Source organism: Eublepharis macularius, chromosome 1 (genome assembly GCF_028583425.1).
Source record: "Eublepharis macularius isolate TG4126 chromosome 1, MPM_Emac_v1.0, whole genome shotgun sequence".
Lineage (NCBI taxonomy): Eukaryota > Metazoa > Chordata > Lepidosauria > Squamata > Eublepharidae > Eublepharis > Eublepharis macularius.
In genome coordinates, this window is record NC_072790.1 from 155,853,074 (window position 1) to 155,868,100 (window position 15,027).

The window sequence follows — 15,027 nt, forward strand, 5'->3', positions numbered from 1 at the left end:
GTGTCATCCTTTTGGAAATAGTAGTAAGGTGGAGGATAAAACCTGGAGATCCTTCAAACTCATAGGAATAGTATAGGTACAGGAATTCGTAAGGATCATAGAAGAACCAGCGTCGACTATGATATGGGCTCCGCTCTATTATCCATTCCAGCCAGATCTGAAGACCTCTTATGCTGTTCTACAAGCTGTAACAGAGAAATAGGCAGTGCAACCTCCATATCATCTGGGATATCACCTTCAGACAGAGATAAGGCTGAGTTGGATCGCCTTCGGGAAGATGGAGACGGTGCCCTTGGAACCATTAGAGGGCTTGATGCCACTGCTACGGCCAGAGCTGAAGAGGATTTTTTCCTCTTTAAAGGCTTCAAAGACTGTTGCTTCGCTGTGCTCTTAGACTTAAGGCTTGCCTTTTTTGAGGGTAGCTTTGATTGGCATCGAGATAGTACTGGCACCTGATTTGCTGGAGTTGACTGGCCCTGTTCATCGGCACTTGGAACCGAGCTTGTAAGAAGCACTGAGGAGGCCTGTTCTGGGCATTGCAGTCCTTTCCCCGTGGCATTGGAATTATCTGAGTCAGACACACCCTTCAGGGCTGACTCCTGTAAAGCTGCTTTTAAGTGTGATGCCCTTTCATTGCGCACTTTGGGCATGAAACTCTTACAGACCATATACTTTACAGTGTCATGGCCCTCAATTAAGCACTTCTCGTGCCTATCAGATTGAGCCATCTTAGTCCTGCAATGCGAACACTTCTTAAAGAGCCCTTTGGATGCCATGGCTCCGAAGGACAGACTCACATGGATCGACTGGAATCGAAGAGCTTTGGAGACATTCTTCTTCAATGGCGGTTAAAGAAGAACTAAGAGAGGGAGCCGCTCGCCTTGCCTTTTATAGCCATATGGGAAAAAAGCATGCGAAAAGGCGCAGTGAGTGTCTCGCACCTTTAGGAGCTTTGGAACGTCCATGGCTGGCCTGTGCACGTGCAGTTCCCATGTGGGGCTGTACAGAAAACACAACAATGAACTCAAGTTTTCATTTCAAGGTTTCAAAGCTGGTAGTATTACACTTGCTTCAATTTAAAAAAAAATCCAATTTAACACATGGAAAGAGGCATTCAGAAGTGTGGGTTTGCAGGGTCCCTGAATATGATTTTATTTATTTGTTTGTTTATATTTTATTTTGATAAAATAATAGCAGCCACTTGGATTATAATGACAATTTTGTTCTGAGAGTGAGCTAGAATTCTCATTGGGAAAGGCTGGCAGTATGACAGGGCTGATTCAAGTTGGTGTAAGTACACCACCCAGACAGCATTACATTTTTAATGGGTAATTTTAGAAGGGGAAAAATAAAACAGATTTTGTGTAGCCATGATGGCATAACTGAAAATTCTACTGTTTTTCACTTCATCAAAACAGTTTAAATAAATTTCAGACATGAAGCTATTTTCAGATACTACGGATTGAATCCAAACCCTTTTGCTCATGTGAAGACGTAAGTAAGAGTTCTGTGATTTTCCTCCCTGAGATTCATCCCATGCTGTGAGTCCTTAACTCCCAGGGGCAGCTTTTCAAGTGATGCAGAAAACTGCTGAAGATAGCAGAACTGGAAAACTCCTAAGCTACAAGCAGAGTGGACCTCTTAATTCTTTGGATCTAGCACACTATAAATCTTAGCAAAATAAACCTGATAATGAACTAGATTCATATGAAAATATGTAAGAATCAAAGATTAAATAAATGTTGAGGTATAAAATCTATCAAATATGGCATTGAATAATAAACAGAACAGAACACATCACTTCATTTTAGTAATGGGAAAGTAGATAATGATTAGATTGAGCTTGAGGACATCAATATGCACTAAAGGAAGAGAAACAGGAGAACAACAATCTGGTTAATCAGTGATGAGATGTCAGATTTCTTTAAATGTACCCATTACTAAGATATTTAAGTACTCTTCATGATGTCACAGAACATAATTAATGTCTTCCAAATTTGACACAGAGGTATATTTCACACAAAGATATAATTTGGATTTTGTGTCTACCCACACTGATTCCTAGGCAAAAAATTGGCAAAGCCTTTGCAGAAGAAGTGAATTATAATGTTCCATATGCAAAGATGGATTTATAGCTTTCTATATGGAAAGATCCCTTTTGTCTGAACTGAGATTCTGTACGTTTTCTTTCGACAGTCAGGAATTTTGGATCTGTGGCTGACTAACTCCCATGTAAACTCCAGCAAATAATGTGGAAAAATCTAGCATGTATATTTTCCTGAGTTGGTTAATGTAGGCCATGCTCACTTCTTGATTATTATAAGAATACACACAGGGAATATTGCACTGAAATGCATGCTATATGGTGCATGCAACCAGAGAAATAAAAAGTGGAAACTGGACATTTTTTCCATTAATATGATAGTTTTCTCAAAAAAGAAACCAGAGATAGAAAAGATTAATGCAGAAATTAGTTAGTGTTGTCTAAAGAAGCTTAGCTTGCTACCTATTTATACTGACTACATTATGATTCTCTCCTTCATTGGAAGAAAAAAGATGATGACCCCAAAAATTGAATTCTACCTCTGTATCAAGAGATCCAGTTGTACTCAGTGGTCTTTTTTCTTCCAGCACTACTGTAGCAGAATTTATAGCCCAATCTTTTACTAAATCTTTCTGGCTTTCGTTGATAACAGGCCTATTATAATCCTGGCTTTCATCCACTCCAAAAACCTGAAAATAAAACAAAATCATCACACACATTAACTGAAAGCCTTCCTGATATTATTCAGCCTGAATGTATGGATGGTACCATTACCAACTGAATAAGCCCATCATTTAAGTTTTAATAAGTTAAGTCGTGCAAATTTTCAAGCAATTTGCTCCAAAAATAGAATGTTTGGGCCACTAGTGGTACATAGCAATACTAGGGTAAGAAAATGAATTACTGATTTACTCCTAATGCTGCTTATCTGACTATAAGAAAGATCTAACTCTAAAGATAAAAATATTTGAGGTGTTTCAAATAGTATTTTTATAGCTAACATGTGTGAGTATACATTACATTTATATTAAAAAGCTCAAAGTGAAGGGGCTGGTATTCAGAGAAAAGAGAGATTTACTAATGATTTGCAAGAAGGGGATAGTAAACTGACTCACATGACAGCTGGTGGAATGCAGAATTTGAGGTAGAGGAACTTGGGTCCCAGTAAATCTTTCCCATATTAAAAAACTCCTTATGTTAAGCCTTTATGGTAGCTACAGCAAGCAAGCATAACTCCTTTACATATGCCCCCTTCCACTCATCCCCTTCCAATAAATCCATTGTGGTTAATCCATAACCATAATCTACTCATATTTACCTGTGTACCTTTACTGATTTTCTACAGTTATATTATGAAGGGAAAGTACTCATCGAACCAATTTTTGTTTCCTAATGGACTTGAGTTCACCACAGTTAAACCATGTGCTCGGGATGTACACTGCTAAACTTTTAATTTAAAACACATACATATGCATGCACGCACACACACATATTCAGTAATATGGTAATGTTACATATTTGTAAATTTGCACTGCCTCTAAAAATATCAGCACTTACAAAGTTCTTTAAATAAATTAAGAGATAAAATCTGTTTTTAGTTCACAAAGGGTTTCCTGTGCTATCTCTGTGGAATTTGTGACTTGGACTTTCTTTTAAGCAAGCTAGCCTCCATACCCATATTACATTTCTCTTAATGGAAGTGGGGGTGACAATTTTAACCTATTCACCCCCCCCATCACTGCAGACCTCTGATTTATTATTTGTGCTGTCCCTGAGGGTTCCTTGATCACTGTGGGAAAACAGTAGGCTTCAGTGGAAGGCAGCAAAGTTCCATCCTGCTGACAGAAATGTTTTCTGTTAGCAGAAACTGAACTTTGGTTTCTATCCTGTATCTACGACCTTTTTTTGCTCCTGCATATGTTGTTCAAAACAATTATTTCCCACAATCAGTTAACACAATACATTTCATAAAAATTAACTGCTAATAGGAAAGAATCCTGAACATATTCTATCGGCAAAAAAAGGTACAGATCATCTATCACAATTCCTAAGGTATAAAAATAAATTCTAAAATCTGCACATATTGATTTAGCTCCACCTGTAGAAGATTTTCCAATCATAGAGTGTGACTTTCCTGCTTGCTCCTTCCCTCCACAGTACAAACTGCTGCTCCTGAGGAACTGAGGAACATTTGGGGCTACAGTGGGAGGTGAAAGTATCACACACTGCAAGTGAAAATTCTTCCACACATACAAATTCAACTGAGCCCAGTCCATTAGTTTGGATCCAGACTAAACTGGCTATTTCCACCAGTTCTTCCCCCCTCCTGCAGGCCCCCTCAAATCATTCATCAGAGTCCTCTATCCTCAGGAGAATCATTTCGTGGAGATCAGTGGGCTACACAGTGGGAAGGAGGAAGTAGGAAAGTTGAATTCTGCAACTGAAACATTTAGTCTTGATGCCAAATATCTATCATAATTGCATCTTATCTGCTGTATGTGTAATCCTGTAGATATACAGTTGCCATTGAATGTACTCATAAAACACACCATACTGTGGCCTGTCTCCAGAGAACTATACAACTATTACCACATACCCAACAGAGAACTGGAATTGCACCGGTGTTTATCAAAAAGCAAGTTTTACTAACTGTAAACAGATTGTTTGGACAATGAAAGCTAAATAATAGGGCCACCTACAGACAGGGTACAGACCACTACATACTATGTGGACTCCCCAGCTATGCAGAACAATGTGACTTTGTAAGTTAACTGAAAGAAAAAAACCTCCAAAGCCAAACCAAGCAAGCAAACCAGCCAGTTGAAGACTAAATATGCATTGCTACAGACAGAGTGTTCATAGCAAATGAGTGTCAATTAAAAGATATTTTCAGGTGAATAGCTGTGTTGGTCTGAAGCGGAAGAGCAAAAGTCCAGTAGCACCTTAAAAACCAACAAGATTTCTATCATATAAGCTTCTATCAAAGCTCTCTTCATCAAATAATTAAAGGGAAGGGGAAGGAGAAGAGAAGTCAGCCTACTTAAGTGCCAGAAAGCTTAGAAAAACCTGGAGTAGAATGATTAGATGATTTCTAAATTCTTCCTCTCTGGTGATTTCTCATAGGCTCTCAGTTTTTATTTTAAGTTTAAAAAATTTTTTTTTCCAAACAAGTTTTATTAAATAAATGTTAAGTATACAAGGAGAACAGTATAAATGCAATAACAAACAGAAAAATGCATTATAAACTATGTAAACAGTAATGGAGTTACTCAATATTTGCTACATTCTAGACAGTACAATGGTAAATATAGTTTGGCATTGTGATCTTTTGTTTTCCTTTTCTTATTTGTTTTGTTTTAGTTAGGTTATAAATTGATTATAGTTTGGCATAGATGGTTAGGTGCCTGCAGTTCTTTCTCTGTGAGGTATTCAAAGAAAAATATCCATTTTTCATAAAACTGTGAGCTGTTTGAAGATGTCTCGGAGCGGTGTAGTTTGTTAGTTATTTTTTCAATGATAAAATAATCCCATATTTTCAAATACCATTGGTTAATTTATGGTTGTTTTGGTTTATTCCAATATAGAGCTATTAATGGTTTTGCAGCAATTAAAAGAGTTGTTATTAATTCTCATCTTAACATAGGGATATCAATATCTTGCCACAGATCTAGGAAAATTGAGGTATAAATGGGATCTTATAGTTGGCTATTGTACATATTTGATGTAATATGTCTTCCCAAAATTTATTTATTTTCGGACATTGCCACCAACAGTGGGCATGTGAGCCGAATGCCTCCGCATTCCCTCCAGCATAGCAGAGAATAATTTGGTATAATTGCAGTGAGTTTTTTTGGAGTATGGTATAATTTGGTATAATTGCAGAGAGGTTTTTTTGGAGTATGGTACCATCTTGTAATTATTGTATATGTTTGGAGTTTTGTGTTAATTTCCGAGGTGCTAAGTAGTTTAGATGACCAAATCTGATTCCAGTGATCTGTTGTCAATGACCAATTGCAATCTTGCTGCCACTTTGTTTGAAAGTTTGTGATTCTTAATTTTTCAGTTGATAAAATGATATTGTATATCTTGGCTATGAAACCTTTTCTTTTCTTATAAGGTGATGGGCTTAGCAAGTTTTCAAAATCTGTTTTAGGGATTCGAAGTATTTCTGTTAGTTTTATCTTTGAAGCCATGTGTGAAAGCTGAAGGTATGAAAACCAAGGTATAGAATTGTTAACTTTTTTCTTGAGTTCTTCTTTAGTCAATAGGCCTTTGTTTGATATCTGTTAATTTCATGGTATTTAAGTGTTCCCAATATTTGCGTGTTATAAGATTTTTACCTGGAGGAAACCAATCTTGCATCTTGCATAGGAATAATGTGAGATTTTCGGAAAAAGTTTTGGTTTATATATATTCTATATTTTGAGTATTTCCATTATGGATTCGTTGTTTTTTATTTGGGCTGGATAAGAGCTTTTTTTGCACCAAAAAAGTACCTGTAGGGTCATAGTATTAAGTGTTGATTTAAGAATATTTGTCCAGTCAGGCTGATTTTCATTTGTAAGTAATTGTAGGGCATTAGTGAGGCGTATGGAATCTGTGTATATTTTTAGATCCAGGTAATTAAAGCCACCTTGTTTAGTTTTCTGTTTTAGAGAGCAAAAGGCTATTCTGGAGTGAAATTTCCAGTGAGTCGTTATCGTTTAAATAATTTATAATGGCTTTTTCGATTTCCTTATTCGCAGCTTCATTACATAGTAAATTTTTATTTAGAGTCAGTGTTTTTCTGGTGGTGTTTGTGTGCCAAATGTTAGTGTACAGCTTACCCATGTCTGATCTGACCATGTTATATTTCCTATATTTGATTTAATAGCCACATTCATTAAATTAGCTGAAATAAGGATGTAGTATATTCTGGTGTGTGTATTATGTCTTGCTGAATAGTATGTATAGTCTTTTTCTTGAGTGTGCATTCGTCTCCATATGTCATATAATTGTGCATTCTTAACTATTGAGGCCAATTTAGTGTTTTGTCTTTTAATTGTGTTTTAGGTTGTTTAAAGTGGGATTTATCTAAGTTGTAGTTGGCTATGTAGTTGAGGTTTGCTCCTATGATCGTTTCTCCTTCTTGAAATGTGCTTAGTTTTTTTAGGGTATCCTCTATGAAGTCTAATTGGTTGTTATTTGGTGCATATATTGAGGCTAATGTGACTGGTTCTTCTTCTAATGCTCCCTTGACAAATAGATATCTACCCTTTGGATCCTGACATGTTGCTTTATGGAGAAAAGTGGTGGCTTTGGAAATAAGGATTGATACGCCTCTTAATTTAGATGAGCTTTTTGCATGAAACTGGTGTTGGATCCAATTAGCTTTTAACTCAGTTACCTTATTTGAGTGTAAATGGATTTTTTGTAGAACTATATTGGCTTTAAGTTGTGCAATATTTGTTAATATTCTCTTTCGTTTAATCACATTGTTGAGACATTGTACATTGTAAGAAATTATTTTAAATTCCATTTGCATTGAAGAGTAGATGTTGTTGGTAGTTCTAATTTTACTATTTGCTTTGAGTGTTGTGTTTATTGTTTACTTTGATCTTATGCCTTTACACTATGCCAAACTATAATAGATATATTCTGATTGTAAGTTTTGAAAAGAAAGTTATTACAACGTGAAACAGAAATCTAGAGGTGAAGTTATAATACCAAGATTTATTAAAAACAAAGTTTCTATCTGTTTTCCACCTTTATGTTGCTTTAAAGTTACGGCTGCCAGTAAAATGGCTTCTTTTCCTTTTCCCTCCTTTTTTCAACTCAAAAATATGATAATAAGCTTCAAGTCAGCTTGAAAATAAAATTGTTTTCCCTTCCCCTAAAAATGAGGTGGATTTACTTCTTGATAGTTTAACTCCTTATTTAATTGTATTGCATATATAAAATAGGAAACCAATATAAAGAAAAAACAGTAACAGATACTTCTCTGTATTTGTAACTGATTCCCCCTTTTTTAAACTTTTAGACTTTCTCTTCCCTCAACTCTAAATTTCTCAACCCCACTTCCACCCCTTCTCCACTAAATTCCCCTCCCTTTCCCTCCCCTTATCACTAATATTAAGCTTTTGCAATAGTTCCCCTTTTTATTATACAATATAATAGATAAATATAATGCAAAAGAATGACAGATACTTCTCTATATTGCAACTGATTCCCCCTTTTTATTTTTAAATTCTCCCTTCCCTATCCCCAAATTCCCCAATCCCTCTTCCCCCTACTCTTCAAAATTTCCCTCCCTTCTTCCTCTACTTATCGCTAATATCTAAACTGCTGCAATAATTTCCCTTTTCCTCCCACCACCCCTTCTACTTCCCACCTAACCAACTTATTAAAGCTTTTATTTAAAATTAAATCTCTTATTAATTATATAACAGTTCACTTTAACTAGAGAGTTGCTTCACTCTCTAGTTATTGCGGTCTAAAACCAAATCTGAGGAACTGTTATAAATGAGGAGCTAGAAATGGGAGATCTAGTCTATCCCCTCCCCCCAACTTGGTTTGTTGAAACATTTGCAAAATAAACATATATCAACTTCTCTGTGTTGATTAAAACTGTGTCATATTAGATAACTGAAAAGCTTATCTTCAAGTGTCTCTGATGGGTATCTTGCTACTCTTGTGCAGTGAGAACGATTGCAGCATCTTCCTTTTTTGATTATTTCTGTCCCATTCCATCAGTGTTTCCATATTTATGCTTCGAAGAAGGGCTCTTCCCGACTATGGGTCTGATGCATACAAAAATTTTTCTTGCTGTGATACACATAGTTTGGTAAAGTTTACCCATTTATATTGTATATTGGCCTCTCTCAGAAACTCCATTGTTTCTTTCAAGTCTTTTCTTTTGAGAAGAACCTCGCTAGGCAGATCGGTAAAAACAAGAACTGGTGATCCATTGTGCGATAATTGAACCTTGTTTTCTAGCCAGCTCTAGCATCTTTTTCTTTACCTCCTGGTCTTGGAATTCAGCTATTATGTCTCTTGGTCTATTTTTTTCATTTCCTTTTCTGGAGCCAATTCTATAAGCTTTGTTTATAATCAGAGTAGTAATGCCCTGTAGATGCAGCGATATAATTATCCAATTCAATAATAGAGACAGTAAGTCTTCTTTTTGAACTGATAACTCTTCCAGGCCCCGAAATTAAGATTCCCTTGGCGAGAATTTATTCTAGATAATGTAATCTGTCTTGCATTTTGGTATAGTTCTTTTAAAGATCTTGCATGTCACTTTGCGTCTTATGACCAAGCTCCACAGCAAAGTCGGCTTTTTGAGTTGTTTTCTGAAGTTCCAATTTCATTTCTCAGAGTTGGTCTGTGATCGGTTGCAATAGTTCTGACATTTGCTTTAGTATGTTCTGTTCTAATTTTGCTAATTGTGGGGCCAGATTTGTATCGTTAAGGTTTGTTGTAGTAGTTGCTGTGTTTTATCTCTCGGCGTCAGCCATTTCTGCACGCTCGATGTTACCGTCCCATGTTTCAGGCTACAAGGATGCTGGGAAGTACTCTTGTAGCTTTTTTGCAGCTTTAGGCAGAGTCTTCTTTTTCTCTAGGTCTTGATTGGCCATAATTTAATAGTAAACAAGAGTAATATATTGCTCTTCGCTGATTTTTAAGGGGTGGGAGAGACAGAGCTCACCTTTTAGGAGTCCATCTTGTAATCTCTGATGCCATGCCCCCCTTAAAAATTTTATTTGATTGCTATTTATAGTCTGTCTTTCGCGCTGAGACTCAAGGTGGATTACACAGTGTAAGTCAGTATGTTCAAAAGCTGAGACATTTAGTAAACAATACAATACGGTAAACAATTTGAAAACAAGCATAATTCAAAATACAGAGATGAAACACTGCTGAAACAAAGCATAAATAATTTGACATGACATATTAAACAATGTGGAAATTAGCCAGTAGGAGTATATCTACACCAACAGACAGTATCCACTAGTATGCTCTATACTGTCCCCTTTACCAAAGCATCTCTCTGAGCCATTTCTTACAGCATAGTCCCAAGCACCTGAGTGAAAAGCCCTTCCTGAATAATTCCGTTTTGCATAGTTTGTGGAAAGCCATGAGAGTGGGAGATCTCATAACTTCTTCAGGCAGGCCATTTCATAAGGTGGAGGCCACCACAGAGAATGTGTGTTAATGGGCAGCAGCCGATCTTGCCCATTTGCAGGATGGTAGCTGCAGAGGGCCCTATTCAGATGAGCAAAGAATAGGGAGAATTTTGACATTCTTTCACTTCTGGATCATAGTATCAAAAAGACTGATTTGGGGACATAGAGATATTTCTCCATCTCTAATAGCTGACAGTTTCTTCAATTGCATTGGGATTTAACTTAAACAACAGGGCACTATATAACGTAATGAACAGACTACAATGGACAGCACAGATCCTAGTCCAGGACAGGACAACAGAGACTGCCTTGATCACTTACTGGATATGACTGAGAAAACCAGCCAGAATAGTGATACTGCCACATGCAACAGAATTTTCATTAAAAAGTGGATAGCTAAATCACATATAAAAATAGATCATCAATCTGTACAACCATCACAGCCCATTATTGCAGAGGAATGCAAAATAATTTGGGTGAAACAGAAATGTGCCTGGAGTTACGGACTGTTTTGGATTTTAGGCAAGAGTCCAAGGGCTGTAAATGAAATATCACACTCATCCTTTTCCAGTTCCTTGTACCCTCCCCTAAGTTTGACTTTGAATGCAAAGGAACCCTCTGCAGTGAGATTAAATGTTGTGTGAAAGAATGCAGCAAGAAAAGCAAGTAATACAAAGACTTAACTACATAGTTCCTATGTTCACTGTGGAGACTGTCAAGTAGACAAGTGCTGGAAATTCCTGGGTGAATCTTCTTGATTACCAAGTGCAAAGAGGCCCAATCTGCATCAGGACTGTGGTATGCAGTGGAGGGATTTTAAGCTTTCCTGTATGGCATTTTCCTGACCTAAAATGGCCCTGGGGAGCTATTTGCCCTGTTTGGGGGGGGGGCTATGTGTGTACAGATAAACTACATTAAGTTTCCCCAGTGGGGCAAATAGTGGGTCTCTGGGGTTATTTCAGGTCAGGAAAATGGTATCCAATGGTATCTATTTATTTAAAGTCCACCTTTCTCACTGAGACTCAAGGTGAATTACACAGTGTGAGCGAAAATACAATATAATCAACAGTTACAGCATTCACTGAGCAAAGTACAATAATGAACAGTTAGGACATTCAGGGTAACAGACACAATAGGGAATGGTAGCAGAAAATTTTTAAACAAGCATAAGATCAAACACAGAGATTAAATCTAACTGAAACAAAGCACGACTAATTTCCATAGCATTTTTAACAGTATGGAAACTGTTAGGTGCATATCTACATCAGCAGACAATAGCTTGGCACCAGGCATCTCTCTGAGCTATTTCTTATGACACAACCCTGTAATCTGGTGAAAGAGCACCTGAATAATTCAGTTTTGCATCGTTTGTGTAAAGCCAGGACAGTTGGAGCTTTCCTGACCACTTCAGGCAGGCTATTCTATAGGTAGGGACTATCACAGAGAAAGTGTGTGTACGGGCAGCTGCTGATTTTGCCCAAATGCAGGGTGGTATCTGCAGAAGACCCTGTCCAGATGAGCAAAGCTGCCATAGCACAACACAAGAGAAGAGGTGGTTGCACAGATATGAGGGGCCAAAGCCCTGAAGAGCTTTTAATGTGATAGTCAAGAGCTTGCATTGAGCCAGGTAACTGATGGGAAGCCAATGGAATGATTGCAGAACAGGAGTGACGATATACATGCTCTGTCTAGCTCCTGAGAGTGAATGAGCTGCAGCGTTCTGCACCAGCTGGAGTCTCCGAGTCGACTTTGAGGGGAGGCCTATGCAGAGTGAATTACAGTAGTCTAGTCTCTATGTTACTGTGGTATAAATCCATGTGACCAGATTGGCCATGTCAAGGTAGAAGGCCATCTTTCAGAATGGTCTGAGCTGTGAGAAGTCCTTTTTTGCAGCTGCGTTTACTTGCTTCTCCAGCAGCAACATGGGGTCTAGTATAATCCCCAGGCTCTTAACTGAGTCAACTAGGGTCAACAGAACTCCCTCAAAGGTCAGAAGCACAATGTCTTTCAAGATCTCTGCTCTTCCAACCAGCATCACTTCCATCTTGTCTGCTTGAATTTCAATTTGTTTGCTTGCAGTCATTTGATCACAGCTGTCAAGCAGTGACTCAGTACATCTACTGCCTCTCCAGTGGATTTGGATAATGAGATACAGAGCTGAGTATCATTTGCATATTGATGACATCCAATTCTATAGCTATGCATTATTTCTCCAAAAGGTTTTACACAGAGGTTGAATAACGTGGGGGTAAGATTGTGCTTTGTGGAACTCATTAGTGACCCTTTGAGTCCATCCCATGAGCAATGATTTAAACCACTCTTCCACTCACTATGGGTTGGATGTCACCTAGATTTGGGCAGGCATATTGGGGTGATTTTAGTCAATTTTCTTCCTCCCACAGCAGTTAAAAATTCCCCCTGAAATGATGTTCCTGGGGGATGAGGACCCCAGAAACAGCTTGGGAGGTGGAGGGATTGGAAGTCTCCCTTGGGAGGAGAGGACCAGAGAATTTAAGCTTTACCCAGGAACTTCCAGTGCATCTATGCTTTATCTGCCTCCAAGAACAAAATGTAAAATAAGATACAGAGGTTTCCATTCAAAGCAAAGCATTTCTTACATAGAGCCACTACACAGAAAATAAAGTTTTGCTGTAAAGTCAAGGACACTGGGTTACAATGTTGATATTACTCATGAAGAATTTACAATTTATTTCTGGAGTCCCCAACATTTTTGAGCTCAAAGGCATTTGGAATTCTGATACAGGGTGGTAGTAGGTGCAACCAAAAATAGCTGCTACAGGAGGCAGGGCTACTCGCCACCCAAAAAGCTGAGGCAGAAGCCTATCCCAAAATTGTCAAGGGATATGCATACATCTAATAGAAACTCATCAAAATTTCAGGCAGAAACTCTGATTAACAGGATGCCTATTAAAATGAATATATTGCTTTAAAATATTGTCTTGCATACAGACAGCTTACCTTCGGTCATGCAGTGAAGATCCTTGTGCGTCCTGGTTACAGTTGACCTATCACATTTAAAAGGCTAATCGAACTCTGAATAAACGTTTGAAGGGATGTGCCTAAATCCCCAGTGATAGAGCCTTTTCTTTTAAAAAATGGCTATAGATACATTTCAATATATTTAAATAGGCTGTCTCCACAAAATTTTAACAAAATCCACAACTATGATGCTATCCCCAAATTGCTGATAGAATGCTGTTTCTGCCATAGCTGAGCTGTGCTGTGAATGCATGTTCAGAATGCATGTTATACTAGATCTCTCTTAAATATAACCTAGGTTAAAATGAACGATTAGTGCTCCAAAAGATCTAGCTAAAAAAATTGGTAACACCAATATATTTCTGTATATTTTACACAGATCAGTGTTCTTTAACCCTTTCAGAGTTAAAAAATTTCCTTTAAAAAGATTATATTATTAATTAATACTAACAATAGGCATGAAAAAAAACATTTTAAGTCATTTAGTCACCTTGTGAATTGTATCTTTTCTACAATATTATCACAGCCCTTGATGCTACTTGAACAACTGTACTTACTAATGTCTTGTCAAATGCACCACAAGTATGGTTCTCAATACACTTAAACTGCTTACCTTATCAATCATCTTGCGAGCTTCTACTTCCTCAGCCGTGGGGTTTTCCAGCTCAATAGTGTAAGTACCTTTATCACTTTGGTCATCATCATCCTTTTCAATAGTTACTGATGCCAGCTGGCTTTTTAACTTCTTTTCCATATTCTCGCTTGGACTTGGCCTATGCCCAAGGCTTCCAGAACTTCTTAACAAGGCAGTTTGTAAGAAAGGCAATGCAACAGAAGGTTCTTCTGATTTTTGCTTTAAAAGTTTTGCATGTGCTGGTCTTTGTTGGGTAGAGCCAAGCTGCAAAGGTAACTGATTCCCTTTAGAGTCACTTGCTGTGGATCTCACTTTTTCAGTTTTTGTATGAGGCACTGGAGAAGACATTTCAGGGCACAAAGCTCCCACATTTTGAGAAAAGGAATGAGACCGCCTCTTCCGGGGATGGTCTTCATCAAAAAATTCAATCATAAAAGCAGTCTGACTTGAAGAAGGTTGGTCTGGGTGTTTGCCGGTCTCCTGAGTTTTTGCATGCAGCTTTTTTTGTTCAGTATAATGATGCCTTAACTGTTCTTCAAGCACTGATCGCTTACTGTAATGCTTGTGTGCTCCAATGTTTTCTGAATCACTCTGTGTCCCATCATCATGTTTATTACCTGCAGAGACAGAAAAATAGAAATTTAGTACTATATAAATAGCAGCAACGCATAGACAGTTTCTCAAACTTGTGAATGCTGGGACAATATTTCCTTCTCTGTTAGAAGCTCAACAGTCTGTTAGTAACAAGCCCTGTGAGCTGCCCATAGCAACAACACACACATTCAGACTCACCAGGCAACAATGGAGTCTTTTGCTGGCTAATCAGTAATGGAGATGCATTTGAATTACTTAATAACAACAACAACATTTGATTTATATACCCCTTCAGGACAACTTAATGCCAACTCAGAGTGGTTTACAAAGTATGTCATTATTATCCCCACAACAATAATCGCCCTGTGAGGTGGGTGGGGCTAATAGCACTCCTAGAACCTGTAGGGAATCAAACCCGGTTCTCCAGATTAGAGTCCCACGCTCTTAACCACTATCCCAAACTTGCTCTCTTAATCATTGATGAAATCTGAACAATGCTCTGACAGCTACACCAACATGTGTAGGGTTTGATTCCCTACTCCTCCGTTTGAAACCAGCTGGGTGACCTTGGGTCAGTCATAGCTCTCCAG

General features: G+C 37.8%; 1 protein-coding gene across 2 annotated transcripts in view; it reads right to left on the bottom strand.

The window, feature by feature from the left end:
* Window positions 1-15,027, bottom strand: part of CEP170 (centrosomal protein 170) — a 188,745-nt gene that overhangs the window by 97,462 nt on the left and 76,256 nt on the right. Inside the window, exons 8-9 of one of the 2 annotated variants that reach the window (XM_054985890.1) lie at window positions 14,282-14,460; window positions 2,584-2,733 (exon numbers count right to left, since the gene is read on the bottom strand). In XM_054985890.1, coding sequence (XP_054841865.1) covers window positions 2,584-2,733; window positions 14,282-14,460 — 329 coding nt within the window. Of the gene's footprint in view, window positions 1-2,583; window positions 2,734-13,822; window positions 14,461-15,027 lie in introns of both variants that reach the window. The other variant, XM_054985885.1, reaches the window with a different exon arrangement.